At 42.9% G+C, this 18,608-nt stretch overlaps 1 protein-coding gene across 1 annotated transcript in view; it reads right to left on the reverse strand.

Moving 5' to 3' along the window:
* Positions 1-2,148: 2,148 nt before the first annotated feature.
* gnl2 (G protein nucleolar 2) overlaps positions 2,149-18,608 on the reverse strand; it is a 38,239-nt gene continuing 21,779 nt past the window's right edge. The window contains exons 9-16 of the mRNA XM_083662520.1: positions 17,033-17,161; positions 12,199-12,303; positions 11,554-11,712; positions 8,203-8,310; positions 6,917-7,416; positions 4,351-4,430; positions 3,963-4,054; positions 2,149-3,158 (exon numbers count right to left, since the gene is read on the reverse strand). Coding sequence (XP_083518646.1) covers positions 3,015-3,158; positions 3,963-4,054; positions 4,351-4,430; positions 6,917-7,416; positions 8,203-8,310; positions 11,554-11,712; positions 12,199-12,303; positions 17,033-17,161 — 1,317 coding nt within the window. The 3' untranslated portion in view covers positions 2,149-3,014. The remainder of the gene's footprint in view (positions 3,159-3,962; positions 4,055-4,350; positions 4,431-6,916; positions 7,417-8,202; positions 8,311-11,553; positions 11,713-12,198; positions 12,304-17,032; positions 17,162-18,608) is intronic.

Raw genomic sequence — 18,608 nt, forward strand, 5'->3', positions numbered from 1 at the left:
CTGGACTTTAATGAAACATTGAACACTCCTGCTTCTTCCAAAGAAGAAATTTTGTTTCTAGACAGTTCCATTATGAAATGACAGCCTCTCAAAAAAGTGCACTTTCAAGGGTTTTCTGTCGTTTTTTTTAACTTTCCAAGATATAGTCCCTTTTATGAATACCTTTTGCACTCTAATTTCGAGCACATTCACTGACTCTGGCTGGTGTTTTCTGATGTGGTGGCGTGTGGTGTGGTTTCTGTGCAGCCTGTGTGCCACACACCCCTCTCCCCCAACCCCCCCCCCCCTCTCCACCCTCCACCTCTGAGCTGCGGGCTCCTCCCACACGCACAGAGTTTGTTTTCTCGACTCAGTTTTTGCCCCGGACAGATCCCAGCGCCCATCAAGGAAATGATGCGCGCTGGCAAACGCGACTGAACGAAAAGGCTTGGCCGTTCGGCTTCGGATGCTGGCTTTCTAGGAAATCGTGTGGAGATAGATAGAAGCATAAGAGCTCAGTTGTGAGCGCGGATGCAGCCGAGCCCACTCTCCGCTGTAGACAGAGCAATATATACGGCTCTGGCAGAAAGCATGCATCGGTTTCCACGCTTTCTCCGCTGTCTCCTGTACAAAGTAAAGGATCTGAGGTGGGTGGAGCAGCTCCTGTGACGATGTTTAAGGTGGCGCCGTGTGATCCCTTGAAGGGATTCATGCTCACTGGCTAGGTACGACCTTAAACAGCAGAATTATGGAATAATATGAATTATGATTTTAGGACGTCCACAGACGTCCTTGGCACTCCTCGTTACTTTTTTTTAGGACGTCCACAGACGTCCTTGGCACTCAATGTGTTAACACTCAATAACTGTCAAATTGAATGACAGACTTCAAAACAGTTTACAGTTTTCTGATATACTACTGATGTTCTAATGATACAAAGCTGGTTGAAAATGGGCAGAGTGTTCCTTTAATTGTTTCCACGGTAACGTGCTTGACTTTTAAATTGATAGGTTTGTTAGATTTGAATGTAATCCATGAACAATTTTAGATTTAAAGCATAAAATATTTTCGTTGAACTATGAAGCTTTTGCAAAAAAAGAAAATACCAAAAGTTTTTATTTTTATTTTCCTGAAAACTTTTCGCGGACCCCCTGGCAAAGTGCTATGGACCCCCATTTGAGAACCACTGCCCTAGTGCTAATATGACATAAAGCAGATCTCCCTGTCTGGAATAAACTGTTCCAAAATAGAAGTGTCTATTGTGCCTAGATTTGTGATCTGGAGAAGTAGAAGCAGGACTTGAGGAAGCTGGTGAACGAAGAGAAAGCTAAGTGTGAGTCTACTGAGAAGAGGGAGAACGAGAGGAGACAGGTGGAAGAAAAGAAGCACTCGGAGGACATTCAGTTGCTGAAGAGAACCAACCAGCAGCTCAAGGTAAGATGCTTTAGAATTACATAGAGACAGTCCGCATGTCTGGGAACACCCATACAGGCTTTAGGAACGCCCACAATAGACGCTGGGTTAGCCTGGGGGCGGGGTCAGGGTGGGGTAAAAACCCCCGTTCTATCCATTCAGCAAAGTTAGAATTTAGCTGATAGCCCAGCCCAGGCAGACACGATCGGGGATTTAACCACCGCAGTAAACGCACATCTGAGCAGACGTCTTGTGTTCTGCTCTAGAACCCCCAAACCTGTAGTTTAGAGCCGCAGCACCGTCTTTTGGTGAGTCAGCCCATGAGATATATGGGCGGTTTTACCCCACTCGCGCGCCAGCCGTTTTAACATTTTGTGGGCGTTCCCAGACATGCGGACTGTCTATGACGACACGTGGCCTCAAGCTATACAAGAAAAAAAGCACAACTAAAGTTAAATGGTGAGAGGACGTACCAAGGTTTTCCAAATGTGAATGAGTATCTAACCAACCAGGACATTTCCTGGATCTTGCACTGGCTGCAGCTGTGTTGTCCCTCTTCAAATTGCTACCAGCTTAATTCATCTTTCTTCTTTTCAGGACCAGCTGGAAGGGATCATCAGGAGTAACTCCCACACCTAAGAACTGATTTGCATATCCCAATACAGCATTATCCAATTAAGTCTGTTGTCTTTTTCTCTTCTTTCTAAACATCATCAAAAACAGGAAACATGCTCGACTATATGGGTGTAATTATCAACTATTTTATTTTTTATTTAACAGCGTGACGAGTACAGTTGAAATAATTACATTTCTCTTTCACTTCAAGAGCATTACATTGGTTTTGTTTATTTATTTATTTGGATCCCCATTAAGTTGTTACCGAGGTAACATCTACCCTTCCTGGGGTCCACATTGGTAACTGAATAATGAAAATCATTCATCCCCCTTCACTCTGTAGTGAAAATCCGTAAGTCAAAGTGAAAAGCAAGTTTATAAGGCGGAATACAAAACTGTGTCTGTGTCTTCCCTGAGGGCAATCAGGTCAAGATAAGGCATCAAGTAGCCTCTTGATGAAGACCATTAACGCCAACATAGCGTTCCACCTATCAACTCCACATTTTCAATAACAACATGGCCTTTTCAACCACTGTCCGGATCGGATCATTTAAACAAGGCTTTATAGAGACACTGCATGAAATAGGCCACGCCCATCACGGGGGAAATCGGTCCGTTCACTCCCATACACCAGCGTAATTTTCCTTGAATTAAACATAAGCTAAAAGCTGTTGTGTGGTGGTGGGCTGCGCAGACAACACATGTAAAAAATCGCCAGTTAAAAGTTTTTTTGTACTCCTGAGCAAAACAAGGAAGGCATTGAGAATTGGCGAGAAGAAAAATGTGGATCTAGCTGTCAAGGAAGTAAGTTGGAGTGTTCATCTTCCGTATATACAATCTTTTTGTGAAACACGCAACCATGCACGCGACATAGGAGAACGCCAGGATTGGAGGGGGGGTTTCCGTTTGCCGCCGTTTTGGGCGTGGTTTCTGAATGATGACGCGCTTCGCAGTGTCTCTATTAGAAATGTCCCATTGTGTGTGTGTGTTGTTTTTTTTACTCCAGTCTAGCGCTTCGATCGCTTGGCTTTTTTGCCTTCTGTGGCTGAAGCTGGGGGGTTTCGGTCCTTGTTCTTGTTCTTCACATTGTGCGTTTCGTAATAGCGTGCACCGACCTTCTTCACCTTTTTAGAGCGGTCCACCGCTCTTCTCTGTGGTAGAGATGGAGAAAGAGGTAGAGAGAAGACAGATTGATGAGATCTGATGCTGATGAAGACCAGGGCTTTTCACCCTCATTCTTGTTGTATCAGGAAGAGAAATAGGCATTCATCTCAAGTGTCTACCCTAGGGCTGGGTTAAAAAAATCTCAGATTTTTAATAAATTTTTATTTTAATCCTTTGATATCGATTCATATGTCCAGAGATCGATTTTTTTTATTAAATCTTTTGTTTTGTTTATAAACATACGCTATAATATTGTGTGGTAGTTGAAACATAGTTTCAAGTTGACGTTTATTTATGTTTGTAGTTGAAACAAAAACATAAATACTGTAGGCTACATAAATGGAAATGTTTGATCACCAATATCTACTTTTAGAAATTATATAGGCTGAAATCAAATCACTGTGCATAATTGTGAAAGTGTCTTTATTGACAGATGAAAAGGCTGTTATTTACCCTTTGTCACCACCTTATTAAAATTGACAACCGGTCCGCAACTTTTTTTCCCATGTATCTACCGGTCCTTGGCGCAAAAAAGGTTGGGAACCCCTGTGTTACATAACTGGACAATCATGTAATTCAGGTTACAGCTCAAAAAACATGTTTTATGTTTATGTTTTGTTTATCACTAACCAAATCGATATTGAAATTAATCGAATCGGATCGAATCGGGACTCATAAATTCGGAACCTTGTGAATCGGAATCGAATCGATTCTTGAAATTTGAACCAATACCCAGCCCTAGTCTACCCAGGTGGATGAGTTGATGTGACATCAGAGAGAACACTGCATACCTGCTTGGACGTCAGTCTGGGCGGATATTTGGCCGCCTCATTGGCCGCCTCGTTCTCCGCAGCGTTCCTTTTCCTGCTCCTCTGGATTACAGCTGAATTCAAACAAAAAGTAAGAGATTGAAATGATTACACGCCACAAGCGCTTGACCGATTCCCACTGCCAACCTAACCACATCAATATAATCTGCTACAGGTAACCACTGGTAATATGTAGGAAAAGGGCTACCAGTAGGAGCAGCTACTGGTAGGATTCACCAAGCTTTTGTGGGATTTTATTTATTTATTGAGGAAGACATTGGGACTTCATGGACCATAACTAAGTATTTTCGTAAATCATTTCTACATGCAACTCCATACACAGTCATGATGAAACATTTGAATCAACTACCTTTCAGTTGTGCTTGAGCTGCTGCTGCTTGTTTAGTCTTGATGTCTGTGAACACTTTGTCAGAAAGTGCCTTGGGAATCCTGTCCAGAGAGAAGCAAATTGTCATGAGTTAGTCCAGTGATACTCAACTGGCGGCCCGCGATGGAATTGCAAAAAAAAAAGAACACTTTACAGTGCACCTGAACCTAACATGCAAGATACCCGCTGAATAAGTGTCCAAATGTTCATGTCATTCTGGCCAATACTCCACTTCTGTTATAGCATTTGAATCTGGAATAGGGATGTTCATCAATTATCGATAATCGATAATTGATCGTTGAGGAATGAATTCGATCACGTGGATTTTTTTTCAATTTTCTTTTGGACTAGGTTTGGGCGGAATTCGTCCCTCCTCGCCCCACTCCATTGCACAGCCGACGTGAGGTGGAGCTTCATATAGTCTCTAGGTTTCTGGCTGGGCACGGGCCTTTGTGCCAACAAAACTGTTTTAAACATGGGGAATTCACACCTGACATGTTTGTTTACTTGGCCACAGCGCTAGTGTCTGATATTCTTACTACACAGCGGCATCTCCATTATAGCTGGCCAAGAACGCGCAACGTTATTACCAGACCAGAGTAAAAAAAAATATATATATTATTATTATTATTATTATTATGCTATCGATAATCGATAATTGATCGTTAATATTCCCGAATTTCGATTATGGAAATTGTTCAAAATGAACATCCCTAATCCGGAATATGGAATATCTTTCAATAATCTATGATTTAGCTGCTAAATTGTCAAATACCGCCGTCTGCTCGCTACCCAGGCACTTATGTATGTACTTAACCTAACTAACTATCCGGTGTGCACAACATTGTCAGACTAAACTCCGGCTGACACCCCAAAAACCTACAATCCGCTACAGAAAAATGTTAGGGATGGGCATTTCAAGCAATTTAAATACTCGAGTACTCTCCTTATATTATGAACGAGTGCTCGAGCACTCGCGCGCGCGCGGGGGGGGGGGTCTGCTGTGTGATTACTATGGTAATGACTGAGCAGGGGTAATCTGCTGTATATGGGGCTGTTCACACATAACGTTTGCATTTTTGCATGGAAAAAGCGCTACCTGGAGCATTTTTTGTCAGGAGAGGGACTGACTGTGATATTAGGTGACGCGAACATCTAAAGCCTACCTATCTCCGATGGTTGGATGGATGGCATTAGCGCTTTGGAGCAGACAAGTTGTGAAACAAGCGAATGCATTTCCAATAGCCTACATGTCCATTGTCCAGCAATGTCAGGTTATTGTCCAGTATCATCCATTTTACTTTATGATCACTGTTACACTAACGTAAATCCACGGATTACAAGGTCCGGTGTTCTGCCAAAAAGTGAAAACTGACCAGTGTGATTAACGTTACAGCTGCTGAGCTGCAGCTGAATAGTGATCACCATGAAGCGATTGTCTCCCAAAAAGTGATTCTTTCTCCACATTCCTTGTGACTACCGTTATGGGAAACGACAGTGTAGTCGGTAAACTAGCGTTTACTGCAAAGTTTTGAATGAGTTTTATCGGGCGTGCGCTATGAAGAAGTCTGCGTCTCCTTCGGGAGCATATCTTCAGCCACCATTTTCGGGATGAGCTGGAAAACTTCCGGTTAAAACTTTCAAAATAATGTTACTTAAACAAAAGTAAATAGCTTATTAATGCACGTTGGAGGAGAAAAGGTATTTCAACGAATGAAGCAGCAAACCTTGTATCAAAATACTCGTTGTGATGTTATATGGCGTGAAACTGTGGCTGTAACGCATTACTCAAAATAAATAAGGTACAATAAGCGTTTTATTTTGAAAGCAACAAAGCGGACGATGTACTTGTACATTCTGGCTGACTTGACGCCCGTGCAATTCATGCTGCCAGATCCACATGACGATGCGTGCGTAGATCTTCTAGAACATTTTTAAAGGGGGGGGAGTGGGGCGAGTACCCGAACAGCAGAAACGTTACTCGACTACTGACGTTATGAACGAGTGCTCGAGTACCCGAGTACTCGCGCCCATCCCTAAAAAATGTAATTGATTGCTTATTAACTGGCCCCTGGCCTCCTATCATTTAACGAAAGTGGCCCCCAGGCCAAGCAAGTTGAGTATCCCTGGGTTAGTCCCTACCCAACTCACATCCACACTGTTTAACCCCGCTGGAATCTGCTGGAATGGCAGTGTGATTATTAGGCTGAGTAACGCTAACTTGACGTTGTTAATCAGAGCAAGTAAAGAGATGCAGAGTGCAGAACACAGTGACGTGCAAAAGCTTATGGAAAAAACAGGCCATTGATGAGCCAGTGCAAATCAACCACTATGTGTCTGTACGGAGGTTCAGCCACGCAACCACCACGCAGTATCTCAACCACTGCCAATCTGCCGAGGGGATTGAAGAACGGGTAGCATGGATCGCCTCAAAATGCCTGGCATCTCGTTCCCTGACAGCGTTACTGGGATCAAAACGATGAAGGCAGTATACAACAACAAAGAGAATAACGTCATTGAGGTTTGGAGAGAGAGAGAACAGACAGACCGGATTGCGGAGAAGCGCTTGGATTTGGCCCGGTCCAGGAACTGCTTGTACTTTGCGATCTTCTCGTCCAGTTCGCGGATCACCTGGCGTGAAGAACTCGTGCCGGCGTTCGCCTTGCCGGTCTTGGCGTTCGCCTTGCCGGTCTGAGCGACCGCAGTGTCAGAGGCCGCCTCGGTCCCTTCGTCAGCCGGTTGGACTTCTCCCTCGTCTTCCTCTCCTCCGACCTCCTCTCCCTCGCTGGCCTCGGCGTCGGAGCCGGAGAAGTCGATGTCGGGCATCTCCACGGGAAGCAGGTCTTCCTCGCTGAAGTCGGGCGCCACGCTGATCTTGCCGAAGTTCTGTCGGACGTTGGCCAGGATCCTCTGGACCTGCTCCTTCTGTCGCTGCTGCGCCTCACCTTCTGCTGGGACGGCATCTTCAGCCTGCTTCTCTGGCTGTTCCTCCTGCACATCCTCAATGACCTCTGGCGGTCCTTCTGTGACTTGCAGTCTCTCCTTGCCCTAGAAATACCGTGATAAAATAGGGTTGACATGGGAAGGTGCGGTGGGGACTAAATGGTATTTACTAGGGGTGTCACGATACACTAATTTCACGATACGATACACGATATTGGGTTCACGATAACGATACGATATTTTATCAATATTTTTTTTAACAAAAGTAAATAATTTGTAAAATGTATTTATTTATCATTTATTTAACCATGTGAGTCCCGTTGAAATCGAAACCTCTTTTCAAGGGAGCCCTGGGAAAATACTGGAAAAATAGTCTTTCATTTGAAATACGGTACATAAAAAAATACAAAACAAATGCTGTTTTTGGAAATTGTTATTATAATAACTAGAAAACAACATGGAAGATAATGCTTCTCTTGCAATAGAATGTGTCACACTGTCACAAACTAAATGTTTGTTGCATGGCGAAAGAAAAATAAAGTATACAATCTATTTCTTAAATAACTCATGCTCAATGGTCCCTAAACTTATGTAATCTTATGTACCCCTTGAGCTGTTTTGCCATGCCAGTAGTAGTCTATCCCCTCACTCATGCGTGTTGATTCTGCTAAATTTGTTCTATTATTATTCAGGAGCAAAAAAAAAAAAAAAAAAAAACATTTTTTTTTTACGATATCATTTTTTTCTGACGATATCGATATTGTGACTTTTCGATATCGCGATATATCGTGCGACGAAATATCGTGACACCCCTAGTATTTACTGAACAAACACACCTCCGTTCTGGGATGAGAGCACCTGTTTATTGATTGAAATCTAACAGCCTCTCACCTCTTGATCCCCCACAGGTCCGGGGGGTTTCACAAAGAAGGGGATTCGTCCTCTCTGCCAATCGTTCAACACCATTTTAGAGACTGTAGGAAGGTCTGGCTCGCCCCCCTGCAACAATACCAACAATATATTGTTCAAGCAACAAGATTCAAAACGGCTTTTTTAATTGAAAGGCTTCACAATAAAAGAAAACGGTTTCAATCTTTAACACATGAGTTTTTAATCCTGCCCTAAGCCATTTCAGATCCTATAACCGATCCTGAAACTAACATGTGCCGTGTGGAGATCTGCGTGAGACATAATGATGGAAAGAGTGAGAGCCACACACGCAGGCCAGCTGTGTTGCTGCTTTCACATCTTCTCTCTAAAGCTTGTTGTCAAAACTCAGACCAACCAGAGCTTTTTTTTCTTTTCTTTTTTAATATTTTTTCCCTGATTTTTTTATCCCATTTTTATCCCCCATTAGTGCTAATTTGTAATTTATTTATATTGGTTGCTGCTCCACCCTCTGCCGATCTGGGGAGAGCCGAAAACTGGCTCCATGCTTCCTCCGAGACATGGGCAGTTAGCCAGCCGCTTCTTTTCACCTGACAGAGGAAGCTTCACCTGGTAGGACATAGCACGTGGGAGGATCACGCTATTCCAACCGGTTCCCCTCCCTCTGAACAGGCGCCCTTAACGACCAGAGGAGGAACCACATCAGCAACCAGGGTATTGCCAGTGCCTCCACTCTAACCGATTTGCATGGGGGGGAGGGGGATTCAATTTAGGCTAACCCAGGGGTGCCCAGCCAGTCGATCGCGGTCTACTGGTCGACCGCGGACTGACCCCAGGTCGATCGCGTCAAAAATCGATTATAAAAAAAATAAAAAATAAATAATAATAATCAAATAAAAATATAATGGAAGTACATGCAGTTGTTTATTTTAATCATGGATCATAATACAATGCAATTCCAAATGCACTTTTATTTTAAAAGTAGCCACACAGTGAGAAAAAAGAAAGTGAGAAAAAATAAATCATGTATTGGGGAAAAAAAAGTGATGCATCGATTTAAGATGCATCGAGATGCATCGATAATCGTAATCGAATCGAATCGTAGCCCTCTGAATCGTAATCGAATCGAATCGTGAGGCCAGTGAAGATTCACAGCCCTAATGTCAAGTGGTTGTGGGACAACGAGAAAGTGTTGTGAGGTTAGTTACTGCAGGCTGGAAACGATGTGTGTGCGTTTGCGATGTTGAAACTGGACTGGTAGATCTCGGGAGGCTGGCTACTTGAAAAGTAGATATTGGGTCAAAAAAGGTTGGGCACCCCTGGGCTAACCAATCACTAGGGACCAACGGCCTGAATCTAATCCAGTGGGGCGAACGTGCACACACACACACACACAAAAAGAAAGCCTTCAAAGTACTGTTCGGATTTCTAAGTAATGGGTGCTTTTAACCCTTGTACCCTGCTAACCCGCTAACCCTTAAACGTCTGCTGGTCCATGTACATGCACCTTGATATTAATTTTTATTTTTGATAGTCTTAATTAATTATTTTTTTATTTTTTATTGATTCTTATCCATTGGTAACTTCATCTCTCATACCTCATATCAACATTTCATGCTCACTGAATTTTAACCCCTCAAATGCCAGTTTACTGTATTTTCTGTACAATAAAATTTTCAGTAGAAAACACAAAATATTATTTTTTTCCCTTCCCATGAATGCCACCTGGTGGCGCTGTGGTGGGATTATCATAGCTATGGATTGATGACATTTTTGGCGGAGGAATTACTTTATCCCAGCTTCCATCTTTTGAGAATTGCAAATTTGCATTTTTTTAACTTTCATGGATCTTGATATTAGTACTTGTTTTTTATATTTATAAGTAAGTATTTTCTTATTTTTTATCGATCCATATCCGTTCCTGATTCCATTCCTCCCACCTCATATGCGTAGTTGAACATCCTGCTCAAAACACACGCTTGAGCGACACCATTTAGGCCATGAGTGAGGGAGCACAGAACTGGCCTCCATGGATGACGCTCTGACCGCCTCCGCCGCCCAAGGCGCTCCTTCGTGGGCATCGGATGTTACTGTGGCCCGCTGCGCCTCGCAGCTTTTGCCGGTCTCAACGCGGAAGTCATTGAAACCTCTTAGAACGGCAATGATCGCGACAAGATTACACATCTAGAGTCACTTTTTGATGCCGATTCCGAAAATGCTCGTCATGAGTCTCTACAAAGAACGGGCGCGGAGATACGATGTAGTTTCAACTAAGGTAAGTTTTACAAAAAAAAACATGAAACTGCCCATTTTCGACTTCGAGCTAGTTTTCACAAGAAACGCAAATGAGCTTCATCCTATGGAATCAAATAAGGGCCAAGCTTCAAATAATTAGTTTGCACCGGAAAATCCGCGTTCGCAGGTCATATGACCATTTTTCCATGATTGATAACTGCAGGGTACTTTTCATGTAAATCTCCATGTAATTGGTTGCTGTGCTGTGCTGTGTGATGTGCTGGGGAAATAGCGGGGGGGGGCAAACACAATAGAAACTACAAATTTGATGTCTTGAGTCGAACTGAGAGGTGTAAGATCAGAAAAATAATTATTTTTGGGGAAAGTGGCTGGGAGTCGATTTTTTTTGTTTGTTTTTTTGCAAAATTAACATTGAAGTCAATGGGAAAACTATGCAATGGATGTTGAAGCCTTGTAACTCAACCAAATGTTCAATCAACCCCAAGGTTAGATATTAAGGTCAAATTTCAAGGTATTTGGTACAGGATGCCCGCTGAAAAAAATTAAATACATTAATTTTGTAAAAATTTCCTGGAGGTCTCAAAAAGGCGGTTTTAATGGGAGTCAATGGGCGTGCCGGTGGACCCCAGCAGACGTTTAAGGAGTATTTGAGTTTCTGGGTGCCAGGACGATGTTTTTCTATTTTTTTCAACGTGAATTACCATAATAAACCATAAAAACAACCTGTGCTTAATCTTACACTTTTCGCTCCAGGATTTTCCAAATTACACTTACGCGATTATTGCTTCGCACCAGCTGGGTGGAACAGGACAGCAGTATCTACTGTATCCTGTCTATAGTGGTCACCATTGTTATTACTCCTCCTTGGTCCGGCCCACAGCTTGACAACGGCGTTAGTCCCGCTCTTGTTGCCGATTGGCTAATCGTCCGTCGTCATCTCCAAACACCCCGCCCCCCCCCCCCCAGCATTCATTGGACTGAACTTTTTTCATCGGAGACTGGAGTGGGCAGATTTGAAGGTGTGGACCCGAGGCAAGCCTCTCATGGCTTAATTTGCAGTCCCGCAGGTATATAGGCCGTATTTATTAACCCACTGACCTTCAGGAGTTTCCCCATGCGGAATGCCAGCTTCTCAAGGAAGTCCTCAGCCGAGCTCCACGTGGGGATGCGATAGGTCCTCTGGATGTATTCTGGCTTGGCCCGCTCCAGCACCGCCCCGATGTGCTCCTCTGGGTTCTTGATCTTCTCCACTTGAACCTTAAAAAAAGAAAATATGTGTGATTTAAAATATGAGCCTCACCACGCTCTAATATGTCTAGGCCACCCTGCTGCGTGAGACATATTAAGCCTTAAAGGGACACACCACTTTTTTGGAAGTTTAGCTCATTTGCTACATCCCCCCCCACATAACCGAGATACACCATGCCTTACCGGCACTGTCCGCTCAGTTTACAGTGAGCTACAGTCGTGAAGTTAGTAATTATCGCCATAGAATGGAGGCTAATGGTACAGCTGTTAAAAATCTGCCAAAACACACATCTCACGGCACCAAAATACATGTTGTGCTTCGCGGTACTCACCACACGATGAAATATTAATCCAAAATGCACATAATTGGTATTTTTGAAAGGAAAAATGAAAACTATAATACAAAGTCAAGTGAGCAGAGGGATTGATCAGGGGACAAACCTTTTTCAAACACTGAATACACACTGTACGACATATCCTGGAACAAGGACTTACCACTCCTTTCAGGACAATGTCAGATTCGCTGTCTTCTGAAGGGTAGACGACCCCGGGGCAGTCGATGAGGAAGATGCGCCTCATCAACGTGATGTACTGCCACACCTAAAAAGGGAGAGATTATCTTATCTGTATGGTCAAATCATTATTTCAATTTCAACACATACAACTTTGCCATCTTGGCCAAGATGTGTAAAGACGAGGCAATGCTATGTAAACATGTCAAATATGATGTGTAAAAATGATATGTAAAAATGATGACTGGGGCAGCAAAATGTAAAACACTGTTATCTTTTGGAAGAGCAAAGGGGGAAAATAAAACACACCAGCAAATAGACTGCAACTTTGATTCTGGTTCACACCAGTAATAACAGTATTTTTCCCCCTCTCTCTACTCATGCTGAAAACCACTACTCAGCTCTATGTTTGGTTTATCGAGTAGAGGCATTTGACAGGACTTTTTACACTAAAGAAAATGCACATCCATTCAAACAAGAAAGGAGGAATGAGGGGCGGGGCAGTGCTGCAGAGCACAGGCCTGCGGTAGTGTCCTCTAGAGCAGAGGTTCTCAAATGTTTTTCAGCCCAGGACCCCTTACAAGATAGAAAATATACCGGGGACCCCCTCATTCTGATTTGTGATTTTGGGCTAAGCTTAATTGTTTCCACGGTAACATGCTTGACTTTTAAATTGATAGGTTTGTTAGATTAGAATGTAAGACATGAAACATTTTAGATTTAAAGCATACAATGTTTTCGTTGAACTATGAAGCTTTTGCACACACACAAAAAAAGTTTTTATTTTTTATTTTCCTGAAAACTTTTTTGCGGACCGCCTGGAAAAGTGCCACGGACCCCTGGGGGTCCCTGGACCCCCATTTGAGAACCACTGCTCTAGAGAGAGAGTGGCATCAGCAGAGGACCAAAATGCGAGACTCATTAGCCAATGAACAGCCAGGAAAGGGTCTCGTGCTACTTTTGCATGCTAAAATAAAGCTGATAATGTACAATTTGATTCAAGGGGGGAAAAACCCTTTCAGAGTAGTACAACACAAACTGACTATTTTGCTGCAACTCGACAGTGCTGCTTAATCCAGGACCTTACTTCCTGGAACTCTTGAGAGTAAAAAACTGGTCCATTGGAGTGAATGGAGATGTCGGGACTCTTCTATCTACACGGCTCTGGTCTGCGGTGCTGCAGAGCACGGGCCTTGTTTGGCTGCAGTCAGACAACAAGAAAGAATCACCAACAAGGTGGGAGATGAACTGCTGGCCAAGCGCCCATCTGATTGGTGGGATATAGGGGTATCTGATTGGTGGGATATAGGGGCATCTGATTGGTGGGATATAGGGGTGCAAGAAATCTCCCCTCTCTTGCAGTTCAAGTTCACAGCTTTGGAAAGGATGGATGAGTCAAGATATTATCACCTTCTTTCGTGACCCCACTTTTGACATTGGGGTTTCCAGAACCTTGGATTCCAAGACGGGATAAACAGCTCCAGAGAGAGGAAATGAAGGATGAGGACGGCTGTTGTTCTTTCTCTCGGGCCTGTCGCCAGTTACATTTTTAGTTGTGTACCGGTAGTTAAAAAAAGATGGAGCCAACCAACTTCTGTTATAGCAGCTATCAAAAATTAAAGAGTAAACAAAGAAACGCTAATCTTTTCACCTCACATCACCTCCCAATTTAGCCTGATATCAGAGTGAATTGTGAACAAATAAATGCCGTCAAAGCAGAGTGCCGTTTGGATTTCAAATGAATTAGTACTTTTAATCCATTTAAAACAGCCTCGATAGCGTCTATCTTGTCTTAAAAAGCGGTCGCCAGATTGTTGTTAGGTCAGGCGCACATGACAACAGCGTTAAGAGTCCTACTCGGCGCTCATTGGACTAGTCGTTTCAGCCGAGGAAATCAGTATTCCCCTCACAGCTTGATTACGGCCTTAGTCCCACCAGACAAATGTGAAGTGTTTTTAGTTTTGGAATATTTCTGCTCCTTTGCACTTGAATCGCAGTCATATCTGCCCACCATGGATTGGCTAGATCTTTCTTGTGTGTGATGGTGCGTGGTGACGTGACAACATGAAACTGACCCTCCACAAATGTCAGGCTAAAATCACCACTGGTGAAAAATACTCACACCTTTACCCTGCGGGGACATTTTTTGTTAACTTTAAGCTAACCACACTAGCCGGGAGTCCCACTATAAACCAAAGGGACTTTGGAGTTGAGCTAGCTGCTGCAGCTGCTGGACACAGCCATCTTTCTGCAGACCAATAATAAGGAAAACAAATGCGCACATTACATAAAAAGCATCAGTCAACATCACATAGTGTCTTTTCTTTAATCTGGTGGCAGCATTTTTCGGTAAAAAGTGAAACGACACAGATGGTTTATAGTGCCTGCCCCATTCTCTGGACCCAGGCTACAATTCACTGAGAACTGGCACCAATGCAAAATTCGAACAGATCAGTAACATGACAATAAGAGTCTAAATACCAAAAAAAACGAGTATAGTTTGGTGACAAGCTGGAGAGACAGCTGACGGTCGGAGAGATGGCATCCGGTACGGGATGGGGTTTAGCACCCCAGCCTGGCTCTCTCGTGAGGGAGAAATCCACAAACGCTACGGATTAGCCTCCTGAAAATCTGTGTAAAGATCGGCACGGCCTGGGGTCCTTCAGGCTAGAGCGAGGTGCTCGGCGCAGGCGAGTGACGTGCAGCGCACAGGCCTTCTTGAGGCGTCCTCTCTGCCCATGGTAGGATTGCCTTTTCTCCGGGAGGGTCTGGCCTTAGATCCTCCATGCACCGAAGGGTCTCTCAATACTGCGGTGTAGCACTGACTCTATTGCAGCGGGTTGGGCGTGATCAGCCCTTCCGCGGGCAACGTTGCAGACAGAGTAGGAAGGCTGATCCGTGAGCGGCTGCTTCTGGGACGCGGGTCGGGGTCTTAATCGGCCTCGGCTGGGTCTACTGGGCGAGGGTGTATGATGTTGACAGACCCGAAACACCTTACGACCCCAGCTAACATCACTGATGACGCGTCCCAGCGCATGCTGTAGTATGTATTTTAAACATAATTTAGTATGCCTTTTGTCACCGTGTTTTATCTGCAGACTAAGCAGTCATTGGCTTTCCGTTCTATAAAAGCCTTTATTTTTGTATTGACTATAATTGAGCGATACATTTTATTAAAACAATCATATTATATCAGAAGTGTTATTTGTTTTGTGTTCACAGTGATGTCAGTTAGGCCAGAGCTATGCTCACTACATCTGCCTTTTTTTTTACCCCAGGTGTGCATAAAAAAAATCCATAACATGCATCCCATATATATATATATATGGGAAACGGTTATACTAAGAAAAACAACAAAATAAGATATATATATCTATATCTATAGATATATATATACCGTAAATTCCGGACTATAAGCCGCACCTTTTTTCCCGTTTTTTGGCCTTTTTTGGCCCCTGTGGCTTTTATAACGGTGCGGCTTATCTATGGATTTTTTCAAAAAAAAAAAAAAAAAAAAAAAATCTCTCTTTTTTAGCACTCTTTCTAACTATAAATCCACTTCTGTTTTAATTTCCTCTCTTGCCCTCTTTTCACCACACCGCGGACACTGTGTGCACTGTAAAAAAAAACACAGGTGGTGTTGTGTTATGTTGTTTTGTTGAAATGTTAATAAATGGGAGCTTCCTCAAACAGCCATCTCTTTCCCGACAATCCCCTCTGTGCATGAACCCTTACATATGGTAATTAAACATTAAAACACAAAAAAAAAAAATACCATTAAAACACCCGCGGCTTATAGTCCGGTGCGGCTTATATAAGAAAAAAATAGTCAACTTTGCAGGTGCGGCTTATACACCGGTGCGGCTTATAGTCCGGAATTTACGGTATATATATATATATATATATATATATATATATATATATCTTATTTTGTTGTTTTTCTTAGTATAACCGTTTACTCTGCTCGATTATTCCCTATTCTATTGCTGAATGCCTAAAGAAAGGTAAATGGAAACACCTCATCTGTAGAAATCCATTAGTTTCAGTACCTACAGTGAGCACCATTGTCCCCTGCACTGCTCATTGTGAAGCGTTCTCCTTGCTCATGCTGCTTCGCCAGCAGTGTTGGGCAAGTTACTTTCAAAATGTAATATACTACATATTACTAGTTACTTTCATTTGAAAGTAATAAGTTACTGTACAATATTACTTTCTGTGTAGAGTAACTCGTTACTTATTTCACTACTTTTGCATTACTTTCACCAAAACAACAGCAGCAGAATGACATCGCCGCCCTGGAACCATCCCGAAAAATAATTTCAACCGCCTTGAAGTCGGCGTAAACAATCCAACATTCTAAATGTTATTCTTTTCCTTTGTTATCGTCATCTATAGTGCTTATTTGCATAAAAACGCACAGTTTGATTAGGAAATGATTGTATCTTTTTTAAATATGTGCTTTGATTTAATTAAATGTAACTCAATTTGTAACTTGAGTTACTTGACAAAGTAACTGGTATAATATTACTGAAATCCTATAAGTAATAAGTTATATTACTGAGTTACTGCTAAAAGTAATATATTACATGTAATAGGTTACTTTTGTAATGAGTTACCCCCAACACTGTTCGAATATGTTACTTTTGTAATGAGTTACCCCCAACACTGTTCGAATATGTTACTTTTGTAATGAGTTACCCCCAACACTGTTCGAATATGTTACTTTTGTAATGAGTTACCCCCAACACTGTTCGCCACACATCCTCACAAGCTCCGAGTCAACCTGGGTGGTTGTTGAGAGGAGGCTGGTGCCATACCTTGGTCTCCCCGGCGAGGGGGGCCACGTTGCAGACCTTCTTAGACCTCAACGTGTTGATGACGGAGCTCTTTCCGACGTTGGGGTAGCCGATGAAGCCCACGCTGATCTGCTTCTTGTCTGTGTGGAGCTGTGTGGGAGGCAAAAACATTCAACATTAAATGTGCCGTTTCCTGAATAACATGCTCAAGTCTGTCTTTAATTCGGCCCAATAACTAGATGGTGCCCTGTCTGTTGACATTAGCAATAAAACAAGTGAACTTGTCATCTCCCGAGAACTACAATGTACTCCGTTCAAAACACATGCCGGAGCATGACATCTAAAAATAAAAAAGGGACTTTTATGTCAACAAGAAGAAGGAAAAAATGGCTACTGGAGGCAAATATCAAATAGAAGATCAAAACCCAGTCAAAACAAATATCTCGTATCCATCCTGTGTTTGTCCCTAAAGGTAAACTTTGAAGGCTGTTTTGGAACAGCTCCTCCCCTGACATGTTTGTGAATAGGGGCCAACATCATATATTTACATAATACATAATTACATCATAATACATTTACAAGGAAAGAAACACAAAAAACGTTTCTATGCCGGTCTCAAAAATAGCCTCTTTAAAAACACAACAGTAAAAGATATATAGCCTGCGCATTCCTTTTGAACGTCAAAAGGCCTTTATTTATTTTTTGATCTATCAGATTTTTTAAAGCTTATATAGACAGACAGACTCACACATAACAGACTCCGTTCCAAACTACCTCACCCTGTGTGCTATGGTCAGTGTTGTGGGTCAGTCATAAATTATACTACTCTTTATATTACACCCTAAACTGATTGTGCTAGACTTAATTGCATTCATTTGGCTAATAAATATCGTATACTGCAGCAGCAGTAGCCAAAATGAGTGGTTCTCAAACCTGGTGGGTTGGAACCACCCAGGGGGGTCGGAACCACCCAGGGGGGTCGGAACCACCCAGGGGGGTCCGCAAGTTATTTTGTGTGTGTTGGGAGGGGGGGGTCGCAAGACAACTTGTGGGCAAAAGCTGGTTAGCGTTACCTGTATCGTTCCAATTGTGTTCGGATGGTGACCTGCGTTACACACGGCTGTAGTAATGACAGCAATAAAGTCCCCGTGGTTCGTTTCAATCTCTACCGTCCACAGACGTGAAGGGAGCGAGACGGAGGATACGTCAGCAGCACAGGAGATGTGTGGATAGTTTAGGAGAGACAGGTGAAACTTTCGGACAGCTCCTCACAGCAAAGTCTGTTCACCTCGTTTTTTCTTTTGTTTATTATTACAGGCATTAACGGCAGCATACAAACAACAACTGTGGGGTTTTTATTGCTGTCATCACTATCGCTATTTTGTAATGGAACAGAAACGACAATAAGGCCGTTACTAGTTGTCAGCTGTAGGACGGAATGTCAACAATATGGCGCTGTCCGGGGTTAGCGAATAAGGTCAATAGCGGGATGCTAACATTAACGATGCTAACATTAGACGCTAAGATGTCATTGTCATAGCAGCCAGCTAACGTTAGCCAGAACTCATGTCTGCTGAAGGCGTAGCTTTGTCTCCCG

This window comes from Poromitra crassiceps (genome assembly GCF_964638095.1).
Source record: "Poromitra crassiceps genome assembly, chromosome: 29".
NCBI classification, from domain to species: domain Eukaryota; kingdom Metazoa; phylum Chordata; class Actinopteri; order Beryciformes; family Melamphaidae; genus Poromitra; species Poromitra crassiceps.